We start from the raw sequence: 25,063 nt of genomic DNA on the forward strand, positions 1-25,063 counted from the left end.
AGCTAAAAACACGTTCTCTGCCAGAATTTTACATATAGATAAGGAACAGATACTGTGGATGAAAAAAGGCTTCCCTGAAGTTACACAATCGGTGAGTACTGGAATAAGCATCAGAACCCATGACCATCTATGTCTTTCCATCACGCCAAACCCCTAGAGAGGAAGAGTAAAAGAGAGAAATAACAAGAAGTGTCAATTCCAAGATCCTGGGTCCATCTACTGACATTGAACAACTTATATTCTTGAAATGAAACAAACAAGCAAACAAAGAGACCACATTTATTGGATCTTATCAACCCATCTTTCCATCTATCTACAAGAATAATTTTACAGGTACCTTTAGGAGTGACAATCAAACCCTTCCCCGAGGCACGGATTCTAGGTCATGGCATCTTTTGACTCAAGCCCTCTTCATGTCCTCTGTGGGGAATTACTACACAGCCATAATTATGCTAAGTTAACATTAACAATTTTATCACATGTCCAATTCTTATTATGTAACATAATCATAAATACATAACTTCAAAATAAACTATATATGTAACTTGTTATATTACTCATTCAGTTCACAATCTCAAAAGTCTTACATGCCACAGTGAAAATGCCATTATTTATATAACTGAGATGTATTATACCTGATAAAAAATTAAATACATTAGGAACTTTATTTCACTTGTAAAATTTTATCAGTAAATATGCCCGCAAACTCACTGCAATCCATGGGTTTTCTGTTATTTATTAAGGCTTGAGCAGATACTGAAGACTTTTCTGTGCTTAGTCCATTCTTATGATTTTACCACTGTATGAATTCTCTGATGTACAGTGAGTTGTGACTTCTGAATGAATGCTTTCCCACATACAGCACACTGATAGGGTTTCTCCCCAGTATGAATTCTCCGATGTACAACAAGGTCTGACTTCTGGGAAAAGGCCTTTCCACATTCAGCACATATGTAAGGTTTCTCTCCTGTATGAATGCGCTGATGTCCTGGGAGGTGGGACTTCTGAGAGAAGGCTTTCCCACATTCACTGCATATATAAGGTTTTTCTCCTGTGTGAATTCTCTGATGTCCAATGAGATGTGACTGCTGACAGAAGGCTTTTCCGCACTCACTGCATTTATAGGGTTTCTCTCCAGTATGCGTTCTCTGATGTATGATGAGCTGTGACTTCCGGGAGAAGGTCTTTGCACATTCAGTACATTCATAAGGTTTCTCCCCAGTATGAATTATCTGATGTATAATGAGTTCTGACTTTCTGCTGAAGGCTTCCTCACACTGAACACATTTGTAGGGTTTCTCCCCAGTGTGAATTCTTTTATGTATAATGAGGTGGGACTTCTCACAGAAGGCTTTCCCGCATTCAGTACATTCATATGGCTTCTCTCCAGTATGAGCTCTATGATGTATAATCAGCTGTGACTTCTGGGAGAAAGCCTTCCCACACTGATTACATTCGTAAGGTTTCTCTCCAGTGTGAATTCTCTGATGTATAATGAGGGGTGATTTCTGGGAGAAGGCTTTCCCACAGTCATTACATTCATATGGTTTTTCCCCAGAATGAACTCTCTGATGTATAATGAGGGATGATTTCTGAGAGAAGGCTTTTCCACATTCAGAACATTCATAAGGTTTTTCCCCAGTATGAGTTCTCTGATGTACAATGAGATGTGACTTCTCACTGAAGGCTTTCCCACATGCACCACAATCATATGGTTTCTCTCCAGTATGAATTCTTTGATGTATTATGAGTTGTGACTTTTTTAGAAAAGATTTCCCACATTCAATGCATACACAGGTCTTCTCTCCAGTTTCAACATTCACATATTGCATAAGAGATTGTTTATTGCTGATAATCTTTCCACACTGACTATCTTCACAGTGCTTCACGCCACTATGAATTTTTTCATGCTTAGAATAGGAAGATATAGGTGTACTCCCACATCCAAAATTCTCATCAGTGTTTTTTCTTGCATAACCCCTATTACAACTGAATAAGTTTATATTAGGTTCCAAGCTCTTTTCAAATGAGTCACATTTATACAGTCCTTGTCTGAAAGCATCTAGGTCTGTGTAGTCATGAAATATTTTTCCTAATGTCTTATTTGAATAGTCTGACTCTTCAACAACTGTTTTGTTTTTGATGGCCATGACTTGCCTGAGAAGTCTGTCTTGATTTTCCTGATCTCTCTCCAGCTGGTCATCACCCTGCCAGACCTTAAAAATGGAGTACAATGAATGATCCCTTGTTACACTTTCCAATATCTCCTTATGCAAGGAAACACCTCCAAGTATATCCAATTGAGGATTTTCAAGTCTAGTCTCCCTCCCTGAAAGAATAAAAAAAATAAAATCAAACAGATAAAAAGATTTAGTAGAGGACAAAAGAGGTAAAATCAAATGGATGATACGTAATGGTCCAGGAGACAGAGAACTGGGAGGGCAACAGGCGATATGAAACATGTAAATTTATCACATGAGTAATTAAAGATGGACTTTACTTCCAGTAGTGATGCCATGAGGTAGTTGACGAATTCTTCTCCCCAAAAATAAGTACAAAAACAAATAAAATGATTTTTTAAAAACACAACTAATTGAGGACACTGAAAAACTACTAACAGGAGGTAATAAGCTGAAAAGTGCTTACTCACCAAAAACTTCTACTTCATTAGGTAAGAATGGGGAGGTGGCATTCTTTTTTTTTTTTTTAAAGATTTTATTTATTTATTCGACAGAGATACAGACAGCCAGCGAGAGAGGGAACACAAGCAGGGGGAGTGGGAGAGAAAGAAGCAGGCTCATAGCGGAAGAGCCTGATGTGGGGCTCGATCCCACAACGCCGGGATCACGCCCTGAGCCAAAGGCAGGCGCTTAACCGTTGTGCCACCCAGGCGCCCCGGGAGGTGGCATTCTTTCCTAGGGTTTTCCCATCTCCTATCCCTAGTTTATGGGGCATTAAAAGATAACATAAACCCACAGGATACAGCTTAATGCTGTCAGTAAGAGCAGCTAGAAATGTAACGGGAATTTGGCAACAAAAGCGTCATAGAAAGGTTGAGATAATAAACTTCTCCTTATACCTCCACCTGACCACTAAAACATTTGTGCAAAGATATCCTAGAGAGCCCAGCAGTGATTGAAGATTTGGAGAATCTTGTAAATTTGCTAGACTTTTAAAGTGTTCTGCCACATGCACAACTCAGGCAGCAAAGAGTGAAAGCCACACTGACTTTTGATGTCTAATAAAAGCTATGCCCAAATTACTAGCTCACTTCTACTTTACCCAGGTGAAGGGGAGTCTCTTAGACAGCCAGACTTAAACAAACAAACAAGAACTAAACAGAGACATCAGCAATGATACTTTGGGACAAACAGATTTCACAGTTTAAGCCCAAGCAAGTTAAATGCCTCTAAGACAAAACAGAAACCCTTAGAAGGATCAGAAGAATCCAGACTACAACATATCATCTACAATGTAGAATTTTCAATCAAAAATTACTAGACATATAAAGAAACAGAAAACTGTGAACTAAACTAAGGAATAAAATCAGTCAATAGAAAGTGACTCTATGTTGGTACAAATGCTGTATTTTGTAAATAAAGATCCCAAAGAAGCTATTATAAAGATATTAAAGAACTTAAAGAAAAAGATTGCTAGGGGATGAGTGAACAAACATGTAATTTTAAAAGAGAAAAAAGTATATAAAGGAACTAGTTTGACTATAAAGAGGCAGAAAGAGGAAATTTTGAGTATTAGAGAACTTTTTTGTATCATGATTGTGGTGGTAGTTAACTTCCTCTATGCCTAACATCTATTTTGTGTAAGTTAAAACATAAAAGAACCAAATGAAAATTCTAAGGCTGAAATTAAAACTTCACCAGATGGGCTTATTAGATTTGAGAAAGCAGAAAGCAAAACAAGAGTCAGTAAACTTGAAGATATCACTAAAAATTAACCCAAAGAAGAAGAAGAAAAAAGATTATTAAAAAAATAAAACTTCAGAGATCTGTGGTGGAATATTAGGTATTCCATCCGGTATATGTGTAACTGGAGTGGTAGAAAGAGGGGAGAGGAAAAGGCACAAAAAAATTAGAAAAATGTCTTTAAAATCACCCCATTTGGTAAGAAATGTTAATTGACATATCTAAGAAGTTCCACAAACTACAGGCAGGACACCCAGAAAACTAACCACATCAAAATCAAACTGCTGAAAAATGAAGACAAAGAGAAAAATCTTGAAAGCAGTAAGAAAAAAAATGACACATCATGCATAGAAGAATAATAGCACTGCTAGCTGAGTTTCAACACACTCAAAAAACTGAGGCCAAGAAACAATGGAATGACATATTCCAAATACTCAAAGAAAGCAACCTGTCAACCAAGAATTCTATATTCAGCGAAACTCCGTCAAGCACGGCAAAATAAAAGCATTTGCAGATAAACAAATATATTTGCTAGCAGAACTGATTTACAAAATACACAAAAGAAAATCTGCCTAACAAAATAGTACCAGATGACAACTTAAATCCACAGGACACTAACAATTTTTTTAAATGTGTAGGTAAATATAAGGAATTTAAATATGTCTGCTTTTTCTCTTTTTCTTTCCTTTAAAAAGCTTTTTAAAGCAAAAATAATAGCATACTGTCAAATTCATGACAAACATAAGTGTAATATACATGATTAAAAGAACAAAGCAGCACAGAATAGGGAGAGTAGAAAATGGAACTATGCTAGTGCAAAATTTCTATGTTTTGCCAGAAAAATAAAGCAGTATTAACGCACATTAGGTTATAAGAAGTTAAATAACATACTGTAATCCCCATAGCAGTATCACACACACAGAGAGACAGAACTACAAAGAAAAATTCAACAAGGAAATTAAGGTGGTATGCTAAAAAAAAGTTCAACATAAAAGCAGGAAAAGAAAAAGGACCTAAAGAGAGATTAAACAAATAGAAAACAAATAGCAAAATGGCAAACATAAATCGAAACAAATCAATAATTACATTAACTGGGAATGGAATAATACTCCAATCAGAAACTGTCAGACGGAAAAGACATTAAGAATCAACTATACATTGTCTATAAGAAATTCACTTTAAATTCAAAGACAATTAGGCTGAAAATAAAAGGATGGGGGAGAAAACATCATGCAAACTATAAGCACAAGAGAGGTGAAGTAGCTATATCAATATTAGATAATACAGACCTCAAGATAACAAATATTATTAGAATCAAAGAAGTATATTTCAAAATTGTGAAAGGAGATTTGCAAGAAGATATAACAATTACAAATGTATCTTTGCCTAACCACAGATTCCCCAAACACACAAACCAAAACTCACAAAAATGAAAGGAAAAACAAAATAGTAATTATATCCAGAAATTTCAACATCCCTCTCACAAGATTTCTAAAACAAGCAGGAAAAGAAAAATCATTACGTATCAACGAACCTGACCTAACATCTATAGATACCCCATCCAGCAAAAGAACACACATTTCAAGAACTCCCTGAATCAAACATCAGAATAGACTATATATTGGGGTTCAAAACACGTTGCAATAATTTTATGATAGAAATTATACAAAGCATATTCTACAACCGTAATGAAATTAGAAATAAATAAAAAAAGGATCTGAAAAATCCCGCAAATATTTGGAAAACAATATACGTGTAAATAACCTGTATGTTAAAAAGTCCAATAGGAAATAGAAAATAAAACTGAATTGAATGAAAATGAAAACAATACATCAAAATTTGCAAAACAAAGTTAAAGCAGTACTTAGAGGACAAATTATATACAGGCAGTCCTCACTTTGAGTGATTCTGATATGCACGAATTTCAGTGAGCACCGTTTAGTTACATAACACCAATGTGGCAAAAACACAGTTAACATTTTAATTACCGCAGTATACTATTTGTGACTAATAGCATAAAGTACAAATTTCACTGCTAGCACTTCAGTCCACAAATCACTATGTAAATAACAGATATGCATCATGATCTGTACCCAATCATTTCACTTATTTCAAAGTCTGTTGTTGATTTTTTTTTTAAAGATTTTATTTATTTATTTGACAGAGATAGAGATAGCCAGCGAGAGAGGGAACACAAGCAGGGGGAGTGGGAGAGGAAGAAGCAGGCTCCTAGCGGAGGAGCCTGATGTGGGGCTCGATCCCAGAACGCCGGGATCACGCCCTGAGCCGAAGGCAGACACTTAACTGCTGTGCCACCCAGGTGCCCCCAAAGTCTGTTGTTGATTTTTAACCCCACATCTGTTATCCAATATATATACAGAATGTGAAGTGTATAGGTGTATTTCCTCCTTGTCTCTCAGTGATAAACCCACATGGCATTTTACGAAAATGGATAAAGAAAGAGGGAAGTGGCCTGCAAAGATGAAAATGCAGCAAAGAAAAAACACTACCACCACCAGATGTGGCTTGAAGATAGCTTTGGCATTGCCACTATTCATGAGACTGTAGGTATGCAGCCAGAAGAACTTAGTGAAGGCAAAACTAACTGACATTAATTCTTGAGTTATGATAAAAAGAATAAATATATTACAGAGGCAATGACCCTGGCAAAAAATCTTCACGGTATCTTGGACATATTTCATAACACTGAAAACACAAAGGGTAAAATGCGGGTAGCTGATCCAATCTTAGAAAAGAGTTTGATAATTCCGTAAGGCACAGAAAACAGGCTCACTTCCTATCATAAGTTATACAATGATAAGAAGGTAGATACTGCTCAAACTACTCTGTATAGGATTGTTGAAAAAAAAAAACCCACATTTTCAATGTTATCAATGTTTCAACTTGTAAGGTAGTAAATATTCATTTTATTATATTTTCATTTCTCTATACAGTTATATCCAACAGTGAGACGGTTTTTAATGTTTTCACAAAAAACGTCAAAGGTCACAAAACAATTTTAATTTTTTCCATTTATTATAAAGATTACTTTGCAAAGTTTTGACTAATATGGTAATTTTTATGATCCCTCTCTACCATACAAGATAAGAATTACCTGTTAAATGCTCAGGTTAGAAAACAAAACAGGTCTCAAATTAATAATCTAACCTTCCACCTTAAGAAGCTAGAAAAAGAACAAATTAAACCCAAAATAAGTAGAAGACAGGAGAAATAAAGATCAGAGTGGAAGTCAATGAAATAGAAAACGGACAAACAATAGAGAAAAATCAATGAAATAAGAAACTGATTATTTGAAAAAACTAATAAAATTAATATGTTTTAGCTAACAATGAGACAAAAAAGAGAGCCGGCATAAAGTAGCAGTATCAGCAATGAAAGACAGAACATCTCTAGATGAGATCCTACAGATGTAAAAGAAAAACAGGGGATTTTCGTGAAAAATTTTATACCAATAAATTTGACAATTTGAATGAAATAAAAAAAATTCCTTTAAAGACACAAATTACCAGAACTGACTCAAGAAAAAGATAACTTGAATAGATTCACATCAAGGAAAGAAAGTTATAAATAAAAATTTTCCCACACAAAAAAAGTCCAGACCTAGACTGGTAAATTCTTTTTTTTTTTTTTTTTTAAAGATTTTATTTATTTATTTGACAGAGATAGAGACAGCCAGCGAGAGAGGGAACACAAGCAGGGGGAGTGGGAGAGGAAGAAGCAGGCTCCTAGTGGAGGAACCTGATGTGGGGCTCGATCCCAGAACGCCAGGATCACGCCCTGAGCCGAAGGCAGATGCTTAACCATTGCGCCACCCAGGTGCCCCTAGACTGGTAAATTCTTATCACTGTAATAAATTGTAACCATGAGTGTAACAGCTTCTCTAGGTTTGTCAGCTCTTCTAGCAAATTATCCAGGCTAAGGGTGGTCTTCCAGACCCCCAATACAAGTAGCAAACCAAATTCAGCAATATATAAAAAGAATTATACACCATCACCAAGCAGAACTTGTCCCGGAATGTAAGGTTGGTTTACTATCCAATAACAAACTAATTGAAATTCTGTGATACAGCATATAAATAGACCATCTAAGTAAATGCAGAAAATGCATTTGTCAAAATCCAACACATTTTCATGATAAAAACACCAACAAAATTGGAATAGAAAAAGAAATTCCTCAACCTGACAAAGGGCATGACAACTTACAGCTAACATACTTAACACTGAAAGACTGGATTTTTCCCCAGAAGATCAGGAATAAGACAAGGATGCCCACTCACCATTCTATTCAATATTGTACTGGAGGTTCTATCTAGGGTATTTAGGCAAGAAAAAGAAAAAAAAAGGCATCCAATATGTGAAGGAATTTCTCAATTTGTAGATGACAAAACCATTTATACAGAAAATCCTAAGAAATCAACTAAAGAACAATTAGAACTAATAAATGAGTTTATTAGTAAGTCTGCAGAATACCAGACCAATACGCAAAAATCAATTATATTTCCATACACTTGCAATGGACAATCCAGAAATGAAATTAATGAAACTGCATATACAATAGCATCAGATAAAATAAAATACTAATAAATAAATTTAGCAGTTATAAAATTTATAATCTGAAAACTATTGTCAAAAAAATTAACAACCTAAATGAAAGGGAAAAATTACATGTTCATTGTAATTCTTAATATTGTTAAGACAGCAATACTCCTCAAAATTGATCTACAAATTCAACCAATCCTTGTCAGAATCTAAGGATATTTATTTATAGAAATGGATACATTTATTCCAAAATTCATTCCTGAAAAGCCAATGTTCCCAATCTTGGAAAAGAAAAACAATGTTGGAAGAATGACATTTCCCAACTTCAAAGCTTACTACAAGCAACAATAGTCCAGAGATTGTCATAGAGACAGATATACAGATAGAATAGTATAGTCAGAAATAAACCCTTTCATGTAAGGCTAATTGATTTTTGGCAAGGGCACCAAGACCATTTGATGAGAAAAGAATAATCACTTCAATAAATGGTGTTGGAACAAATTCATTCTATGACACCAGCATTACCCTGATTCTAAAATCAGATAAAGACACCAAACAGGGGCGCCTGGGTGGCTCAGTTGTTAAGCGTCTGCCTTCGGCTCAGGGCTCAATCCTGGAGTCCTGGGATCGAGCCCCACATCAGGCTCCTCCACTGGGAGCCTGCTTCTTCTTCTCCCACTCCCCCTGCCTGTATTCCCTCTTTCGCTGGCTGTCTATCTCTATGTCAAATAAATAAATAAAATCTTTAAAAAAAAAAAAAAAGACACCAAACAAAAAAAGAGAACTACAGGCCAATATCTCTGATGAACATAGATGCAAAAATCCTCAACAAAATATTAGCAAACCGAATCCAAAAATACATTAAAAAAATCATTCCCCATGATCGAGTGGGATTTATTTCCAGCATGCAAGTGTGGTTCAATATTCGCAAAAAAAATCAACTGATATGTCACATCAATAAGAAAAAGGATAAAGCCAAGTCATCATTTCAATAGATGCAGAAAAAGTATTTGACAAAGTATAACATACATTCATGATAAAAACCCTCAACAAAGTAGGTGTAGAGGGAACATACCTCAACATAATAAAGTCCATATATGAAAAACCCACAGCTAACGTCATACTACATGGGGAAAAACAGAGCTTTTCCTCTAAGGTTAGGAATGAGACAAGGATGTCTACTTTTATTCAACAGAGTACTGGAAATCCTAGCCACAGCAGTCAGACAAAAAGAAATAAAAGCATCCAAATTGGTAAGGAAGAAGTAGACCTGCACTATTTGCAGACATGATACTATATATAGAAAACCCTAAAGACTCCACCAAAAAACTGCTGGAACTGATAAATGAATTCAGTAAGGATACAACATCAGTGTACAGAAATTCACTGCAACATCAATGTACAGAAATTCATTGCATTTCTATACATTAATAATGAAGCAGCTAAAAGAAAAATTAAGAAAACAATCTCATTTACAACTGTACCAAAAATAACAAAATACCTAGGAATAAACTTAACCAAAGAGGTGAAAGACCTGTATTCTGAAAACTATAAAACACTGATGAAAGAAATTAAAGATAACACAAACAGAAAGACATTCCATGCTCACTGATTAGAAGAACAAATATTGTTAAAATGTCTATACTACCCAAACCAATCCACATATTTAAGGCAATCCTTATCAAAATGCAAACAGCATTTTTCACAGAACTAGAACAAACAACCTTAAAATTTGTATGGAACCACAAAAGATCCAGAACAACCAAAGCAATCTTGAAAAAGAAAAACAAAACCGGAGGCATCACAATTCCAGACTTCAAGTTATATTACAAAACTGTAGTAATCAAAACAGTATGGTACTGGCACAAAAACAGATGAGTGGATGGAAAGAACAGAACAGAGAGCCCAGATACAAACCCACAATTCTATGGTCAATTAATCTTCAACAAAGGAAGCAAGAATATGCAATGGGAAAGACACTCTTCAACAAATGGTGCTGGGAAAACTGGACAGCTACATGCAAAAGAATGAAAATGGACCACTTTCTTACACAAAAATAAACTTAAAATGGATTAAGGACCTAAATGTGAGACCTGAAATCATAAAAATCCTAGAAGAGAGTACAGGCAGTAATTTCTCTGACATCGGCTGTTAGCAACACCTTTTTAGATGTGTCTCCTGAGGCAAGGGAAACAAAACACAAAAATAAACTATTGGGACTGCATCAAAATAAAAAGCTTCTGTACAGTTAAGGAAACAATCACCAAAACTAAAAGACAAGCTACGGAATGGGAGAAGATACTTGCAAATGACATATCTGATAAAGGGTTAGTATCTAAAATATTTAAAAAAATTATACAACTCAATACCCAAAAATCAAATAATCCTGTTAAAAATGGGCAGAAGACATGAACAGACATATCTCCAAAGAAGATATTCAGATGGCCAACAGACACCGGAAAACATGCTCAACATCACTCATCATCAGGGAAATGCAAATCAAAATGAGATCACCTCACACCTGTCAGGAAATCAAAAGCTCAGGAAACAACAAGTGTTGGTGAGGATGTGGAGAAAAAGGAACACTTGTGCATTGTTGGTGGGAATGCAAACTGGTGCGGCCACTGTGAAAGACATTATGGAGGTTCCTCAAAAAATTGAAAACAGAACTACTCTATGATCCAGTAATCACATTACTGGGTATTTACCCAAAGAATACAAAAACACTAATTCAAAGGGATACGTGCACCCCTATGTTTATTGCAGCATTATTTACAAAAGTCAAATTATGGAAGTGTCCATCAAAAGATGAATGTATAAAGAAGATGTGATATATATATATATATATACACAATGGAATATTATTCAGCCATTAGAAAGAATAAAATCTTGCCATTTGCAACAACATGTATGGATCTAGAGAGTATAATACTAAACAAAATAAGCCAGTCAGAGAAATACCATTTGATTTCACTTCTATGTAGAATTTAAGAAACAAAACAAACGAACAAAGGAAAAAATAAAAAAAGAGACAAACCAAAAAACAGACTCAACTATAGAGAACAAACAACTATAGAGGTTTACCAGAGGCGAGGTAGGATGATACAGATGAAGGGGATTAAGAGTACACTTATCTTGATGAGCACTGAGTAAACACGGAATTGTCGAATCGCTATATTGTACACCTGAAATAATACAACACTGTATTTAACTATATAGGTATTAAAATAAATAAAAATACATGTCATAATCAAATAAAAATAAATGGATAAATAAGTACATAAATCAACAAATGGTGCTGGAACACATGGATTGCCACACGCAAAAGAATGAAGTTGGACCCTTACTTCACACCATGCGCAAAAATTAACTCAAAATGGATCAAAGACCTAAATGTAAGACCAAAAGTATAAAATTTTTAGAAAAAAAATTTGGGGTACATCTTCATGACCTTGGATTTGGCAAGAATTCTTGGATATGATACCAACAGCACAAGCAACAAAAGAAAAATAGAAAAACTGGTCATCAAAATTACAAAATCTTGTGCTTCAAAGGATACTATCAAAAGAGGGAAAAGACAACCCGCAGGATCGAAGTATTTGCAAATCATATGTCTGGATAAGAGACCTATATCAAACAAGAACTCTAGGTGCTTCCAGGTTGGTGAACACATGGAGGTGTGCCGAGAGTGGCGCACCTGGAGACGGTGTGGACACTCTGTGCCCTTTCCCCATACCCTGCCCTATGTATCCCCTCCAGCTGGATGTTCCTGGGTTATACCCTTTTAGAGTAAACTGGTAATCCAGGTAAAGCACAGAAGAGCCATGTGAGTCCTCCAGATTTCCCTTCCCCTTTATCAGTGACAAGCTGGACTGCACATGGTGTTAACTTCACTCAATTTGGATTTCTGAGGTACCATGTGGAGCATGCCCCCTGCCGCACTGTGCTGGATATGCAGCATGTAAAGAAAACAAACACTTGTGTTAAAGCATTGGCAGCTAGAGGTTAATTTGTAGTATCTAGCCTGTCCTAATTAATAATAAAATTAGTATCAGTGGACAACAAAAAAGAATTCTATAAAAAACAGTTTATCTATACAAAGAACTTTACATAAAAGTTCCATATAAGTTCTGCATAAGAATTTTACCTCTATTAAAAATTCTTAAAACTCAGTAAGAAAAAGACTAATAATGCAAAATAGACAAAGGCTCTCAACAGACTATTTTCCGAAGAAGATACATAATGGCCAAAAAGCAGATGGAAATACGCTCAACATAATTAGTCATTATGGACGATTTTAGTTAAACACAAAGTTCCTATATGACTCGCAATTCTACTCCTAGGTACATACCAAGAAAAAATAAAACATATGTCTACACAAAAACTTGTACATGATTGCTTATAGTAGCATTATTTATGTTGCCAAAAGGTGGAAACAAGCCAAATATCCATTAACTGATGAATATATAATCAAATGTAGTGTACCCATACAATGGAATATTATTCAGCCAAAAAAGAAATGAAGTATTGATACATACTATAATGTGGGTGACCCTCAAAAACAGCATGCTAACCGAAAGAAGCCAGTCACAAAAAATCACATATTATATGATTTTGTTTAAATAAAATATCAAGAGTAGGCAAATTAGTAGACAATGAAAGCAGATTAGTGGTTGCTTAGGACTGGGGAGTGGGGAACAGTGTGATAGCAAAAGGGTACAGGATTTCTTACGTAGGTGATAAAATGTTTTAAAATTGACTGTGGTGATCGTTATACAGATCAGTGAATACAGTAAAATCACTAAATTGTTAACTTTGGGTGAATTGTAGGGCCTGTGAGTTACATCTCAAAGTTGTTTAAATAAAATAGTAACAGAAAATTTCAGAGTACAGCTACAGTACGGACCTTAACTCTCCATATTCACACCGTGTATCCATGCTTATATCCCCTCATTCCCTAATAAATATTTTTTTATTGAAGGCGAGCCTAGCAAATTTCTGCAGAAAAGCCATAATGATTCCTAACTCCAAGAATTTGTACACATGCATTGCTAGAACTTGCCTTCATCCTCCTCCTGTCTAACCCACACTTCAAATATACTTCAGAGTAGCTGGTTCATGCTTGGAAAAATGCCTTAAGTTATGCCACATCTCTTTAGACTATAATTTTCAGTGAACTCCTAAAACATTAACTATATCGGTCATGCAATTTTACACAGCCATGAACTCTGATGCCTTGTCTTTTCATGTACGACCTATCATCCTGAAAAGCATCTGACTTCTGTTGCCTTTGAATTTCTTCTAGAAAGGCATTAAAGATATGATTGTTGGGTAAATCAGTAAGAAATTTTTCCTCTCTTCATGGCTCACTATTATTTAATTAACAAGTTGTTGAATACTTACTACATGTTCAGCACAGGAGCAAGAGGGAACAGGAGCTGCCAGTCTGGGTGGAAGCCTGAGTCTCAGCCACCCGCCAATTAAAAACAAAACAAAGAAACTGAGATTTCACTCCCCTTGACTTCCACCTGCCAGATTTTTACCTGGGTAGATCCAAGGCTCTTCTCCTTGTTCCAACTTGGAGATGACATCTGGTTTGGAAACTGGATGCCCTATTACAGAGAAAATCAGAGAGGAATTGGGTTGACTACACTGAAGAAAAAAGAAAGGGTGCTAGGCACCTGTGTGGCTCAGTCGGGCAAGTGCCCGACTCTTGATCTCAGCTCAGGTCTTGATCTCAGGGTCGTGAGTTAAGCCCTAATAAAAAAGAAAAAAGAAAAAAAAAGAAAGTGCTATTTTAGGAGACCCACAGTGAAGCTGTCCAGTTGGCTCTCAGCAGAGCACTGACCTGCTGCTGGAGAGAGAAAAGAGAGCACAAAGTCAGTCATTACATATGTCAAGAACCCACCCAACTTGATCAAATAAGAGGAGAGAGGCAACAGATGGAAGATGTTGCGATATGGGGGGAAGCCATCCTTACCCAATGAGACCAGGTGGCTGAAGTTCTCCAGCATCACGTCTCTGTACAGCGTCCTCTGAGCGGGGTCCAGTTGCTGCCACTCCTCCTTGGTGAAAGCTATGGCCACATCCTCAAATGACAATGGACCCTATAACAGCATGCTCCTGTTCAATCTGAAGTGATCATTCTTACTTTTACCATAGCATGACAAACCATATGCCCCGTTCTACATCATGCCTATTCAGAAAAATGATGTAAAATTCTGTCTTTAGCAAAAGGAGTCAAACACATCAGAAGAACAGAAGAGCAAAAGAGACTTAATCACAAATGGGAATTCAATAAAGGCAGCATTTCAAATAAATGAATTATTCAACAAATGCTATTGGGAAAACTGGATAGTCAATCAGTTAAATAATAAAGTTGAGACTTTATTTTTTTTTAGAATAATATTTTTATTATATTATGTTAGTCACCATACAGTACATCCCTAGTTTTTGATGTAAAGTTCCATGATTCATTACTTGCATATAACACCCAGTGCACCATGCAATACGTGCTCTCCTTAACACCCATCACCAGACTTTATGTTTTAAGAACAATAGAATCAATAATTTCCAGATGGAGAAAAAAAAACCTAAGCATCAAAAATTATTAATACTGGTTATCCCAGGAGAAAGGGAATGTTAGGGTCCCTTTCACTTTATAACTTTTATTTTTTGTATTTTTTAAATGTTTTTACCAAGGGGATAATTTAGGCCAGGACAAAAAATAGTAAAATGAGTCTATAAATTGAAAAAAAATGGACCAAACACTGGTATTCAGTTGGGGAGTAGCCTCACAAACCCTGAGACCACAGCAAAGGCTAAGGAGAATCAGAGAACCCTGCACTCCAAGTGTCTGCCACTGAATTTTAAGTAAAGAACTGCCTATTTGAGGGAAATAATTACTTTGGAGACAAACTGATACTCATCATTCCATCTTATCTATCTATATCTTTGGATAAACTGTAACTTAGTTCCCTAAAGAATAATACTTGGAGCTCAGCTCTAACATCATGCTAACTGCCTTCTAAAAAAAAAAAAATATTTAAAAACACAACCACAAAAAATCTGACACATTTATACAGAAGTATAGCTCAGGAGATCATCTACAGAAGATCCCCCAAAATAAATTTCTTTTTGTCCTAATGGCAAGCAATATTTTCATTGAAAATTCAGTTGATTTCTATTTGTGGAGAATGCCAAATCACGTATATGATGTCCTCTACCTCTGTGGCTACTAGATAAGATCGAACAAATTTGCACTTTATTTTTTTTTCAAATTTGCACTTTAATTTACACACTTATGTAAAACAAACATGTAAATATAATGTGTATTATATTTATATAAAACTTACATATAATATATATATATATGAACTATAATAGTTGTTTTATGTGGCTTTAAACCACATAATTTACATATTACATAGCAACTCGTTCCAAGTCTTTGTTCTCTCTACATTTTCCCTAATTCTAATTTCTAGCTTTCCTCATTTTTCCATTTGATTTTATGGAAACCAAGTACAAAATAAGCAAGGAACTCACGTGAGACTTGGTCATTTTCTGCTTCTCTTCCAAAAGAGCAGAGGTCTGAGGAATCAGGACTGAAAGACAGACTAAATCCCCAGGAGCCATTTACCAGTCTAGAAACAACCACCAAGAGAAGTCAGATGGAAAACAGGCCACTCTAGAGAAGGTCATTCGATCCTTATAGAAGGGTCTATAAGCACCATGTGAAAAAAGTCCTCTTGTGATTATATGATTACACAGAAATTGTACAAGGCGTACTTTTAATTGGATGAATGCAGATATTTCTGTTTATATACGAACACCTTATTGTTCCCCTTTGCACCAGCAATTCTATTTGTAATTCTATCTGTAAGACTCTAACATAAGACAATGATCATGTATACATATATATGTAAGATTTAACTCTAGATAGAGCAGTTCCCTGACAATAAGAATAGGAATGACCAAGTAGAAAACCCAGAATGCACCTATATTCCATAGACACAAGCAGCTGGCACAATCCCAAGAGCTCTTTTACATTCTCCCCTAACCCAGCAAATTTTCTTGCTAAGTCAATATTCATAGATTAAAACTGTTGATTTTGTTGATTTAAACATGTTTTTTATTTAAGTTTGCATTGCTGATATTCAATAGCGCAGTTGTCTACGTAAGAAAATAGCGTCATGTTAGAACCATTGATAAAGAGGAATATACCACGATGCAGAAAGATACTTACCTGGTAGATTCTTCACAGTCCAAGGGTGGGTCATGCAGAGAAGATTGAACTCATTCACTCATTCCCACGGGGTTATCCCAGGCTTTGTTAAAATAAACCTGGAAGGAAACAATCAAAACAGTCATGCTCCTCTCTGGATACAGAGCTCTGAAACAAGTAAAAAGCAGGTGTTTAATAAATGTTTGCTGAACAGAGCGTAGAACAATTTCAATAAACAGGAAGATCCATGGCTGAAATCACACCTCATATAAGAAAGGAAAAAAAAAAGCAGCCCTCACATTTCAGAGCTGGCCTGACACTCAAATTCTCCTATTTAACATAATTACATAGAACATCAACATCAGACAAGGCCACTCTGTGACCATGACAGAATAAGACAAAAAAAGACCTCTCTGAAATCATGTCTGAACACAGACAAAACATCAACATCGTCCAGTCCACAAACACCCCCTCTCCAAGTTAACATCAAGACTGCTACTTCCTTACCTATTACAGCTTTAGCTTGGGGTAGTCTTTCCTCACCCTAAATTTATTGAAATCCCCCATCACTGAATTACCCCATTTCCTCACAACATCCAATTCAGAACAAGGTCCACCCCCTTAGGCCCTCCTCAAAATCACCTAACACAGGACAAATCCTATAAGAAGTTCTAACATCCTCTTACAAGAAGCTCCACTTTCCCCATGACGTGCGTGTTCCCAACTAGAAGCTAGAGCCATAAACCCAACTTACTCAACTACAGGGTGTTCTTGGTGGTCTTAGGCTAGACAGAATTGACAACATAATGTTATTCCTTTAGACTTGTTTGGTCTTACGTTCAAAGGATGTTTTCTTCTGTGAGGACGTGAGTGATGGAGATGGAGGTCTGAGAAAACATCTAACATCTGCGGAGGGGCTTCAACCTGGAGGCGGCCCCTGACCTGCATAAATTGTAAAGTGAGGCCTTTCCCACTAAACTAGAGCTGACTTTTCTCAGTCCCTGACTGCATTAATGACCCCCTACAAATCACTGAATCACCAGGTGCCGAAATCACAAATCCCAAAGAGCACCTCCACCGAACCCCGATCACAAGACTGGCCATAGAGGTCCACAAATCACTGGCCACACGGATATTCCAACAGCGCACAGACCTGCCATCTCTGACCCACAGATCATACAGCTGTCCCTATTGCTGATTCCTGTATGTACCCAACATTCATCCCACAGACTTCCCATCAGTCTGCATAGACCTCAAATTACTGACCGTCGCAGACCGGCACCCCAATATCAACCCCAGACTTCCTCATGACTCAACCCATAAATTCCCCTTCTGACACCCAGCTCGATTATCAGGTCCCGAAACGTCCGTCCCAGCATAACCCCCGACAGCTGTCACAGATTAACGTGGATTGAAGAACTCTCCCGCTTCCTGTCTGGGAGAGCACAGCACGGGGCTCCCGAGCATGCGCCGAGCCATACGGAGCAGTTTTGCCCACTCTGCATCCTCGGCGGCTTTGTTCAGGAGGCAAGATGGCGGCTCCCGGGGCTCTGTATCTCTCTGTGGGCGCCGCCATATTGAGAGTCCGGTCAGTTCCGTAACCGCGGAGGAATTTGGTTTATTCTTAACCTGAATTTGGACTGTGCCACCGTGGCAGGGAGGGCAGGAGGCAAGATGACCGAAAGGAGGATTATACAAACCAATGAGATGCGAGGTTTTGCAGAGACCTTTTACAGGAGGATTGGAGAAGAAGTTGCAGTGGTACAGTCCTTTACTGGGGAAAGAGGAATTTGGAATGGTGCAGTCCTTTCATGGGGGATTCTACTGTAAAGTACTGGTAATGGTACAACCCTGTACTGGAGGATTCCACTGTGAGACAGAGGGGCTGGAGAAGTAATGGCCGAGTTCGAGGGGGGCGGAGAGGTGTCATAAACCGCTAATTATGGTTTTAAAAAAAAGAGAGAGAAGGAATCTGCCCAAGGGAAATTACAACTACAGTAATATGTTGCAGGAACTGATGAAAATTGAGACAGGGAAGAAGGAGACTGAGGCACAAAATAATGGAGAATCTGAGAAACAGAGAATGGAGACTAAGGGACAAAAGGGGAGAGAGAGGGGAACTGAGAGTGAGAGACCGAGGTCTTAGACGAGGGGAGAATGAAGGAGGGGGGAGACTGAAAGAAAACCGAAACGAGTGGAAGGGGGAGACGGAGGAAGGGTGACCGACCGTCCAGGTTTGCCTGGAATGTCCCAGGAAATCCTTCGTCTGGACGTCAAAGGTCCGGGTTTGAGGAGGTGGGTGGGAAAAGTCGAGGGAAAGCGTGAAATCTATAAGGTGACTCAAAAAGTAAGGCGGTGAGCAACATCGTTTTTAAACTCAAGTGGATAAGGCATAGATTTTGTGCCTTTCCTAGTCACCATTGCTGTTTTCCCCCTGGTTTCTGATGTTGGCAACCGTAATTGCGGTTTACAATAATGAATTATCTATCCATCGTTGCATCACTCAGGAGTGATGCCTTTCAAGTATGTAACTTAAATGCATGGCAATCATAAGCATTTACAGTCTTTGGCTTTGTGGATTAACTGTTGTGCTTTGTACGGACATAGTGCTAGTTTAATTTTTAATACTGTAAATATTGTGACCATGTTTTCTAAGAGTTCAAAAATGAAAATGAAAACATAATACTAACGACAGCATGACTCATATATCACCAAAAAAGCCTCTTATTTTAGTGACAGATGTAAAAACACCTCCATGCCTGGATTGGGGAGATAAGTAATTACAACAGCAAACTGCACAATATGCAAAAAAGAATTCAGTCTTGGCCATGGTGGTGAAGGGGATGTGAAAGCACATATGGAAACTGAAACAAATCTAGGATGACAGACAAGTACTTCTAAATAAATAAAACGGTTTTTGTCTCCCAAAAAGACACAGATGCTGAGTTGAAAACAGTGATCGCCCAATTATATTAGATAGCATAAACATGTTTTATTGTATAGTTCTATTCACGGATATATAAAACTGAATAAAGTTACATTTCCAAACTCAAATGCTGCAACTTAAATGTCCTGTGGACAAACCAAAGGAGAAATTTTGGTAACAAATGTGTTGGCCCCTTACAGCGTAGAGCCAACCCTGCTTTCAGTAGTATGTCAGATGATACATCAAATTATGACAAGAAAAAAAAAATCCCCTAAGTCTTCACTCTTGGACTGAAAAATGGAGGTCAAACTGTCTTCTTCATTTTTATAAAGATTTTCATGAAACTAAAGACAATATAAAATTGTTGATATCTTGTCCAATTGTAAACTAGATTTTGCTCATCTATAAAAAATGTTCAGCAGACACTGCAAATGTAAATCTAGGCCAGTTCAATTCACTCTATAAATTTATCGAAGAAAATGAAAACATCTTACTTGCTAAGACAGCATATAGTTGGAGTTAGTATATAGCTGGAGCATGTTATTTTTTCCCCCACCCATTAATTTAGTTCATTTACATTTAAAGTGACTACTGTTAAGAACTTTTGCCATTTCGCTGTTTTGTGTCTTACTTTTTTTGTGTGCTTCAATTCCCTCAATACTGCCTTCTTCTGTATTTTTTTTGTTTTTACTGTATACTATTTTGATTTCCTGCTTATTTCTTTCTTTGAATATGTTTAGTTATTTTCTTATTGGTTACTATGGAAATCACAATTAATATCCTAAATGTACAACGAACTACTTTGAATCATTACCAACGTAGTTTTAACAGCACACAAAACACTGATCCTTTTCCAACTCTGTCCTCCCCTTACCTTCACCTTTATGATGTTATTGTAGACAAAACTGACATAAGGTCAGAAGTTGTTACAAAAGAAAAAAGGTCTTTATATATTGATAAAAGGGTCAATTCATCAAGAAGATTAACAATTATAAACGTTTATGTGCTAAACAACAAAGACCCAAAATATTGAGGCAAATATTGACATTACTAAAGGGAGAAATGCACAGTTCTATAATACTGGGAGACTTCAACATCCCACTTTACATAATGGATTGAACATAGGGACATAAAATCAATAAAAAAGAACTTGATTAACGCTTAAACTAGAACCTATAGGACACTATACTCAACAGCAACAGAATACTCATTTTTTCAAGTTCACATGGAACATTCTTTAGGATGTACCATATTTTAGGCTACAAAACAAGCATCAATACATTTTATTTTATTTTTTAAAAGATTTTATTTATTTATTTGACAGAGAGAGAGAGAGAGAGAGACAGCCAGTCAGAGAGGGAACACAAGCCGGGGGAGTGGGAGTGGAAGAAGCAGGCTCCCAGTAGGGAGCCCGATGTGGGGCTTGATCCCAGAACCCTGGGACCAGGCCCTGAGCCAAAGGCAGACGCTTAACAACTAAGCCCCCCAGGCGCCCCCATCAATACATTTTAAAACACTGAAATCGTATATACTATGTTCTCCAACCACAAGGAAATGAAATTGGGAATTAATGAGAGGAAAAACTGGAAAGTCCACAAATATGTAGGAATTAAACATAACACTATTAAACAACAAATGGGTAAAAGAGGAAATCACAAGGGATATTGAAAAATACTTGGAGACAAATAACCACACCATACCAGAATTTATAGGATATAGCAAAGGCGGTGTGTATGGATGGAAATTCAGAGTTATAAATGCCTCCACTGAAAAAAAAGAAGCCATATTGCAAGCAATTACTTAACACTTTAAGTAACTAGAAAGACATGAAAACTAAACCCAGAACTAGCAGAAGGAAGGAGATAATAAAGATCTGAGTGGAAATAAACAAAATAGAGAAGAACAACAATGGAAATCGTCAACAAAACCAAAAGTTGGTTCTTTGAAAGACCAACAACGTTCACTTACCTTTAACTAGACTAAGAAACAAAGACCCAAATTGCTAAAATCATACACAGCTGACTCTTGAACAACATGGGTTTGAACTTCATGGGTCCATTTACATGCAGATTTTTTTCAATAAATACAGTACACTACTCTAAATGTATTTTCATTATGATTTTCTTAGTAACACTTCTCTAGCTTACTTTAAGAATACAGTATATAACACAGGCAAAATAGAAAATATGTGTTATTGGTAAGGCTCCTAGTCAACAGTAGGCTATTAGTTAAATATTGGAGGAGTGAAAAGTTATATGTGGATTTCCAATTGCAGGGGGGGTGGGTAGGTGCCCCTAAACCCCATGTTCTTCAAAGGTTAACTGTAGGATGGTGGGGACATTAATACAGACCTACAGATGAAAAAAATAAGGATACTATGAACAATTATACATCAACAAATTAGATAGCCTAGAAAATGGACAAATTCCTAGAAGCACACAAACTACTGAAACCAATTCAAGAAGAAATAGAACAGCCCTATAACAGACCTATAATGAATAGACTGAATCAGTAAGCAAAAACCTCCCAACAAAGAAAAGCTCAGAACCCAGGACACCTGGGTGGCTCAGTTGGTTGGGCATCTGCCTTCGGCTCAGGTCATGATCCTGGAGTCCCAGTACTGAGCCCCGCACTGGGCTCCCTGCTTGGCGGAAGTCGGCTTCTCCCTCTGACCTTCCTTCTTCCCGTGCTCTCTCTCACTCACTCTCTCTAATAAATAAAATCTAAAAAAAGAAGGAAAGAAAGAAAAGCTTAGAACCAGATGGCTTAACTGGCAAATTCTACAAAACACTTAAAGAATTAATGAAGATTATTCTCAAATCTTCCAGTATTACCTGACTTGTTGATGCTATCCAGCCTAGTGGATGTGAAGTGATACAAAAGCCACAGACATCACAAGAAAACTACAAACCCATATCTCTTATGAATATATATGACAAAAACCCTCAACAAAATGTTATCAAACCAAATACAGAATATTAAAAGGGTTATACACTATAAACACGTGGGATTTATCGTAGAAATAAAAGAGTGGTTCATCATTAAAACATCTATCAATGTACATTAAGAATCAAGGGGGATGAAATCATGATCATCTCATCATCTCAATTAATGCAGAAAAATATTTCACAAAGTCCAATACCCTTTCATGATAAAAACACAACAAACTAGGAGCGGAAAGAAATTTGCTAAACATGATAATGTTCATTTATGAATAACTCACAGATAACATCATATTCAGCAGTAAAAGGCTAAAAGTTTTTCCTTTAGGATCAAATACAGGACAAGGATACTTTCTTTCAGTACTTTATTCAACATTATGTTGAAATTCCAGCCAGAGAAATTAACCAAGAAAAAGAAATAAAGTGCATCCAAATTAGAGAGATGTAAAACTGTATCTGTTCACAGGTAACACAATCTTAGTAAAAAAAAAAAAAAAAAAAAAAAAAAAAAAAAAATCCCCTCCTGCCTCACACACAAACTATTAAGGAATTCATAAAGGAATAAAGGAATTCATTAAAGTCGCAGGACACAAGATCAGCACACAAAGTAAGTGGTACTTCTATGCAACATCAATGAGCAATTCAAAAAGGACATTAACAACTCTATTTAGAATAGTTTCCAAAGGAATAAAATACCAAGGAATAAATTAAACCAAACAAATACAACACTTCTACATTGAAAACTACAAAAACATTGCTGAAAAAAATTAAAGACCTAAGCACAAGGAATGGAATCATTGATTGGAAAACTTGATATTTTTAAGATGCAATATTCCCCAAAGGCATCTACAGATTCAATGAAATTCCTATCAAAATTCAGTGGCTTCTTTCGCAGAAATGGAAAAGATGATCCTTAAAATGCACACGGAATTGCAAGAGACCCAGCATAGCTAAAACAACCTTGAAAAAAACAAAGCTGGAGGGCCTACACTTCCTGATTTCAAAAATTACTACAAAATCATGGTAATCAAAATAATGTGGTACTAGCATATGGGTAGACATATAGATCAAGAGAATAGAATGGAGAGTCCAGAAATAAACCCATACACCTATATTCAAGTGGTTTTTTACATGGGTGGCAAGGCCATTCAATGAGGAAAGGACTGTTCTTTCAACAAATGGTCCTGGGAAAATTTGCTAGGCACATGACAAAGAATGAAATTGGACCCTTACCTTGCACTATATGCAAATAGCCAACAAACACATGAAAAATGCTTGACATTATTAGTCATCAGTGAAATGCAAGTCAAAACCACATTGAGATACCACTTCACACCCACTGGGATGGCTAGCATCAAAAAGTCAAATAATAACCAATGTCAGTGATGATGTGGTGAAATCAGAACCCTCATACACTGCCAGTGAGAATGTAAAATGGTGTCGCCACTTTGGAAAAAACTTGGCAGTTCCTCAAATGGTTAAACTTAGAGGTACTATTTGACTCCGTAATTCCACTGCCAGGAATCTACCCAAAACAATTGACAGTGGTATATCCACACCAAAATGTATACACTGTTTACATAATTAATCAAAGTCAAAAGGTACAAACAGGGGCACCTGGGTGGTGCTGTGGGTTGAGCTTCTGACTCTCGGTTTCAGCTTAGGTAGTGATTTCAGAGTCATGAGATCAAGCCCTGCCTCAGGCTCTATGCTGGGCGTGGAGTCTGCTGGAGTTTCGCTCTCCCTCTCCCTCTGCTCCCCCCCCCACCTTGTGCTGTCTCTCTCTAAAATAAACAAATAAATCTTTTTTTTTTAAAAGGTACAAACAAGTCAAATGTCCATCAAGTGATGAATGGATAAAGAAAACATGGTACATACATACAACTGAAGATTATTTAGCCATAAAAAAGAATGAAGCACTGATAAATGCTGCAATATGGGTGAACCTTGAATATATTAAGTGAAAGTAGCCAATCATGAAAGAATACATGCTATATGATTCCATTTAAATGAGAATATAAATAGAATAGACAAATCTATAGAGACTGAAAGTAGACTAGTGGTTGCTTAGGGCTGGGGATGTGAATAGTGGAGTGATAGCCAAAGGGTACAGGGTTTCTTTTTGAAGTGATACCGATGTTATAAAGTTGAGGGTGGGAATGGTTGCACGTATCTGTGACTATACTAGAAGGCACTAAACTATACACTTGGAATGGGTGAATTATAACTCAGTAAAGATTTTCTTTAAAAAAAAGGCTGAAAATCTTGAAAGTAGTCAGAGGAAAACAGACATGTTCCCTTTATAGACTAAGACTGTCAATTGATTTTTCAATAGAAACTATGAAAGCCAGAAAACAATGCAGTCCCAGATGTATAGAATTCTGAGCTCTTCCTTAGCAGAAGGAAGAGGGAAAACTGTATCTATTCCATCTGCCTAGAAGTGGCAGTACCTTTATAAGTGTTTTTTACCATAGAAAGTTTTAGTATTT

General features: G+C 36.7%; 1 protein-coding gene across 9 annotated transcripts in view; it reads right to left on the reverse strand.

Annotated features, from left to right (window-relative positions):
- Window positions 1–263: 263 nt before the first annotated feature.
- Window positions 264–25,063, reverse strand: part of LOC123000108 (zinc finger protein 300-like) — a 28,722-nt gene continuing 3,922 nt past the window's right edge. Inside the window, exons 1-7 of one of the 9 annotated variants that reach the window (XM_057312269.1) lie at window positions 18,044–18,226; window positions 17,544–17,648; window positions 16,728–16,825; window positions 16,028–16,125; window positions 14,463–14,589; window positions 14,026–14,094; window positions 264–2,329 (exon numbers count right to left, since the gene is read on the reverse strand). In XM_057312269.1, the coding sequence (XP_057168252.1) occupies window positions 786–2,329; window positions 14,026–14,094; window positions 14,463–14,589; window positions 16,028–16,117 (1,830 nt within the window). In that variant the 5' untranslated portion in view covers window positions 16,118–16,125; window positions 16,728–16,825; window positions 17,544–17,648; window positions 18,044–18,226 and the 3' untranslated portion in view covers window positions 264–785. Of the gene's footprint in view, window positions 2,330–14,025; window positions 14,095–14,462; window positions 14,679–16,027; window positions 16,126–16,727; window positions 16,826–17,460; window positions 18,231–25,063 lie in introns of those variants that run through there. The other 8 variants (XM_044388525.3, XM_044388524.3, XM_048224406.2 and 5 more) reach the window with 8 other exon arrangements.

The sequence above is a fragment of the Ursus arctos genome, unplaced genomic scaffold (assembly GCF_023065955.2).
Source record: "Ursus arctos isolate Adak ecotype North America unplaced genomic scaffold, UrsArc2.0 scaffold_15, whole genome shotgun sequence".
NCBI lineage: Eukaryota > Metazoa > Chordata > Mammalia > Carnivora > Ursidae > Ursus > Ursus arctos.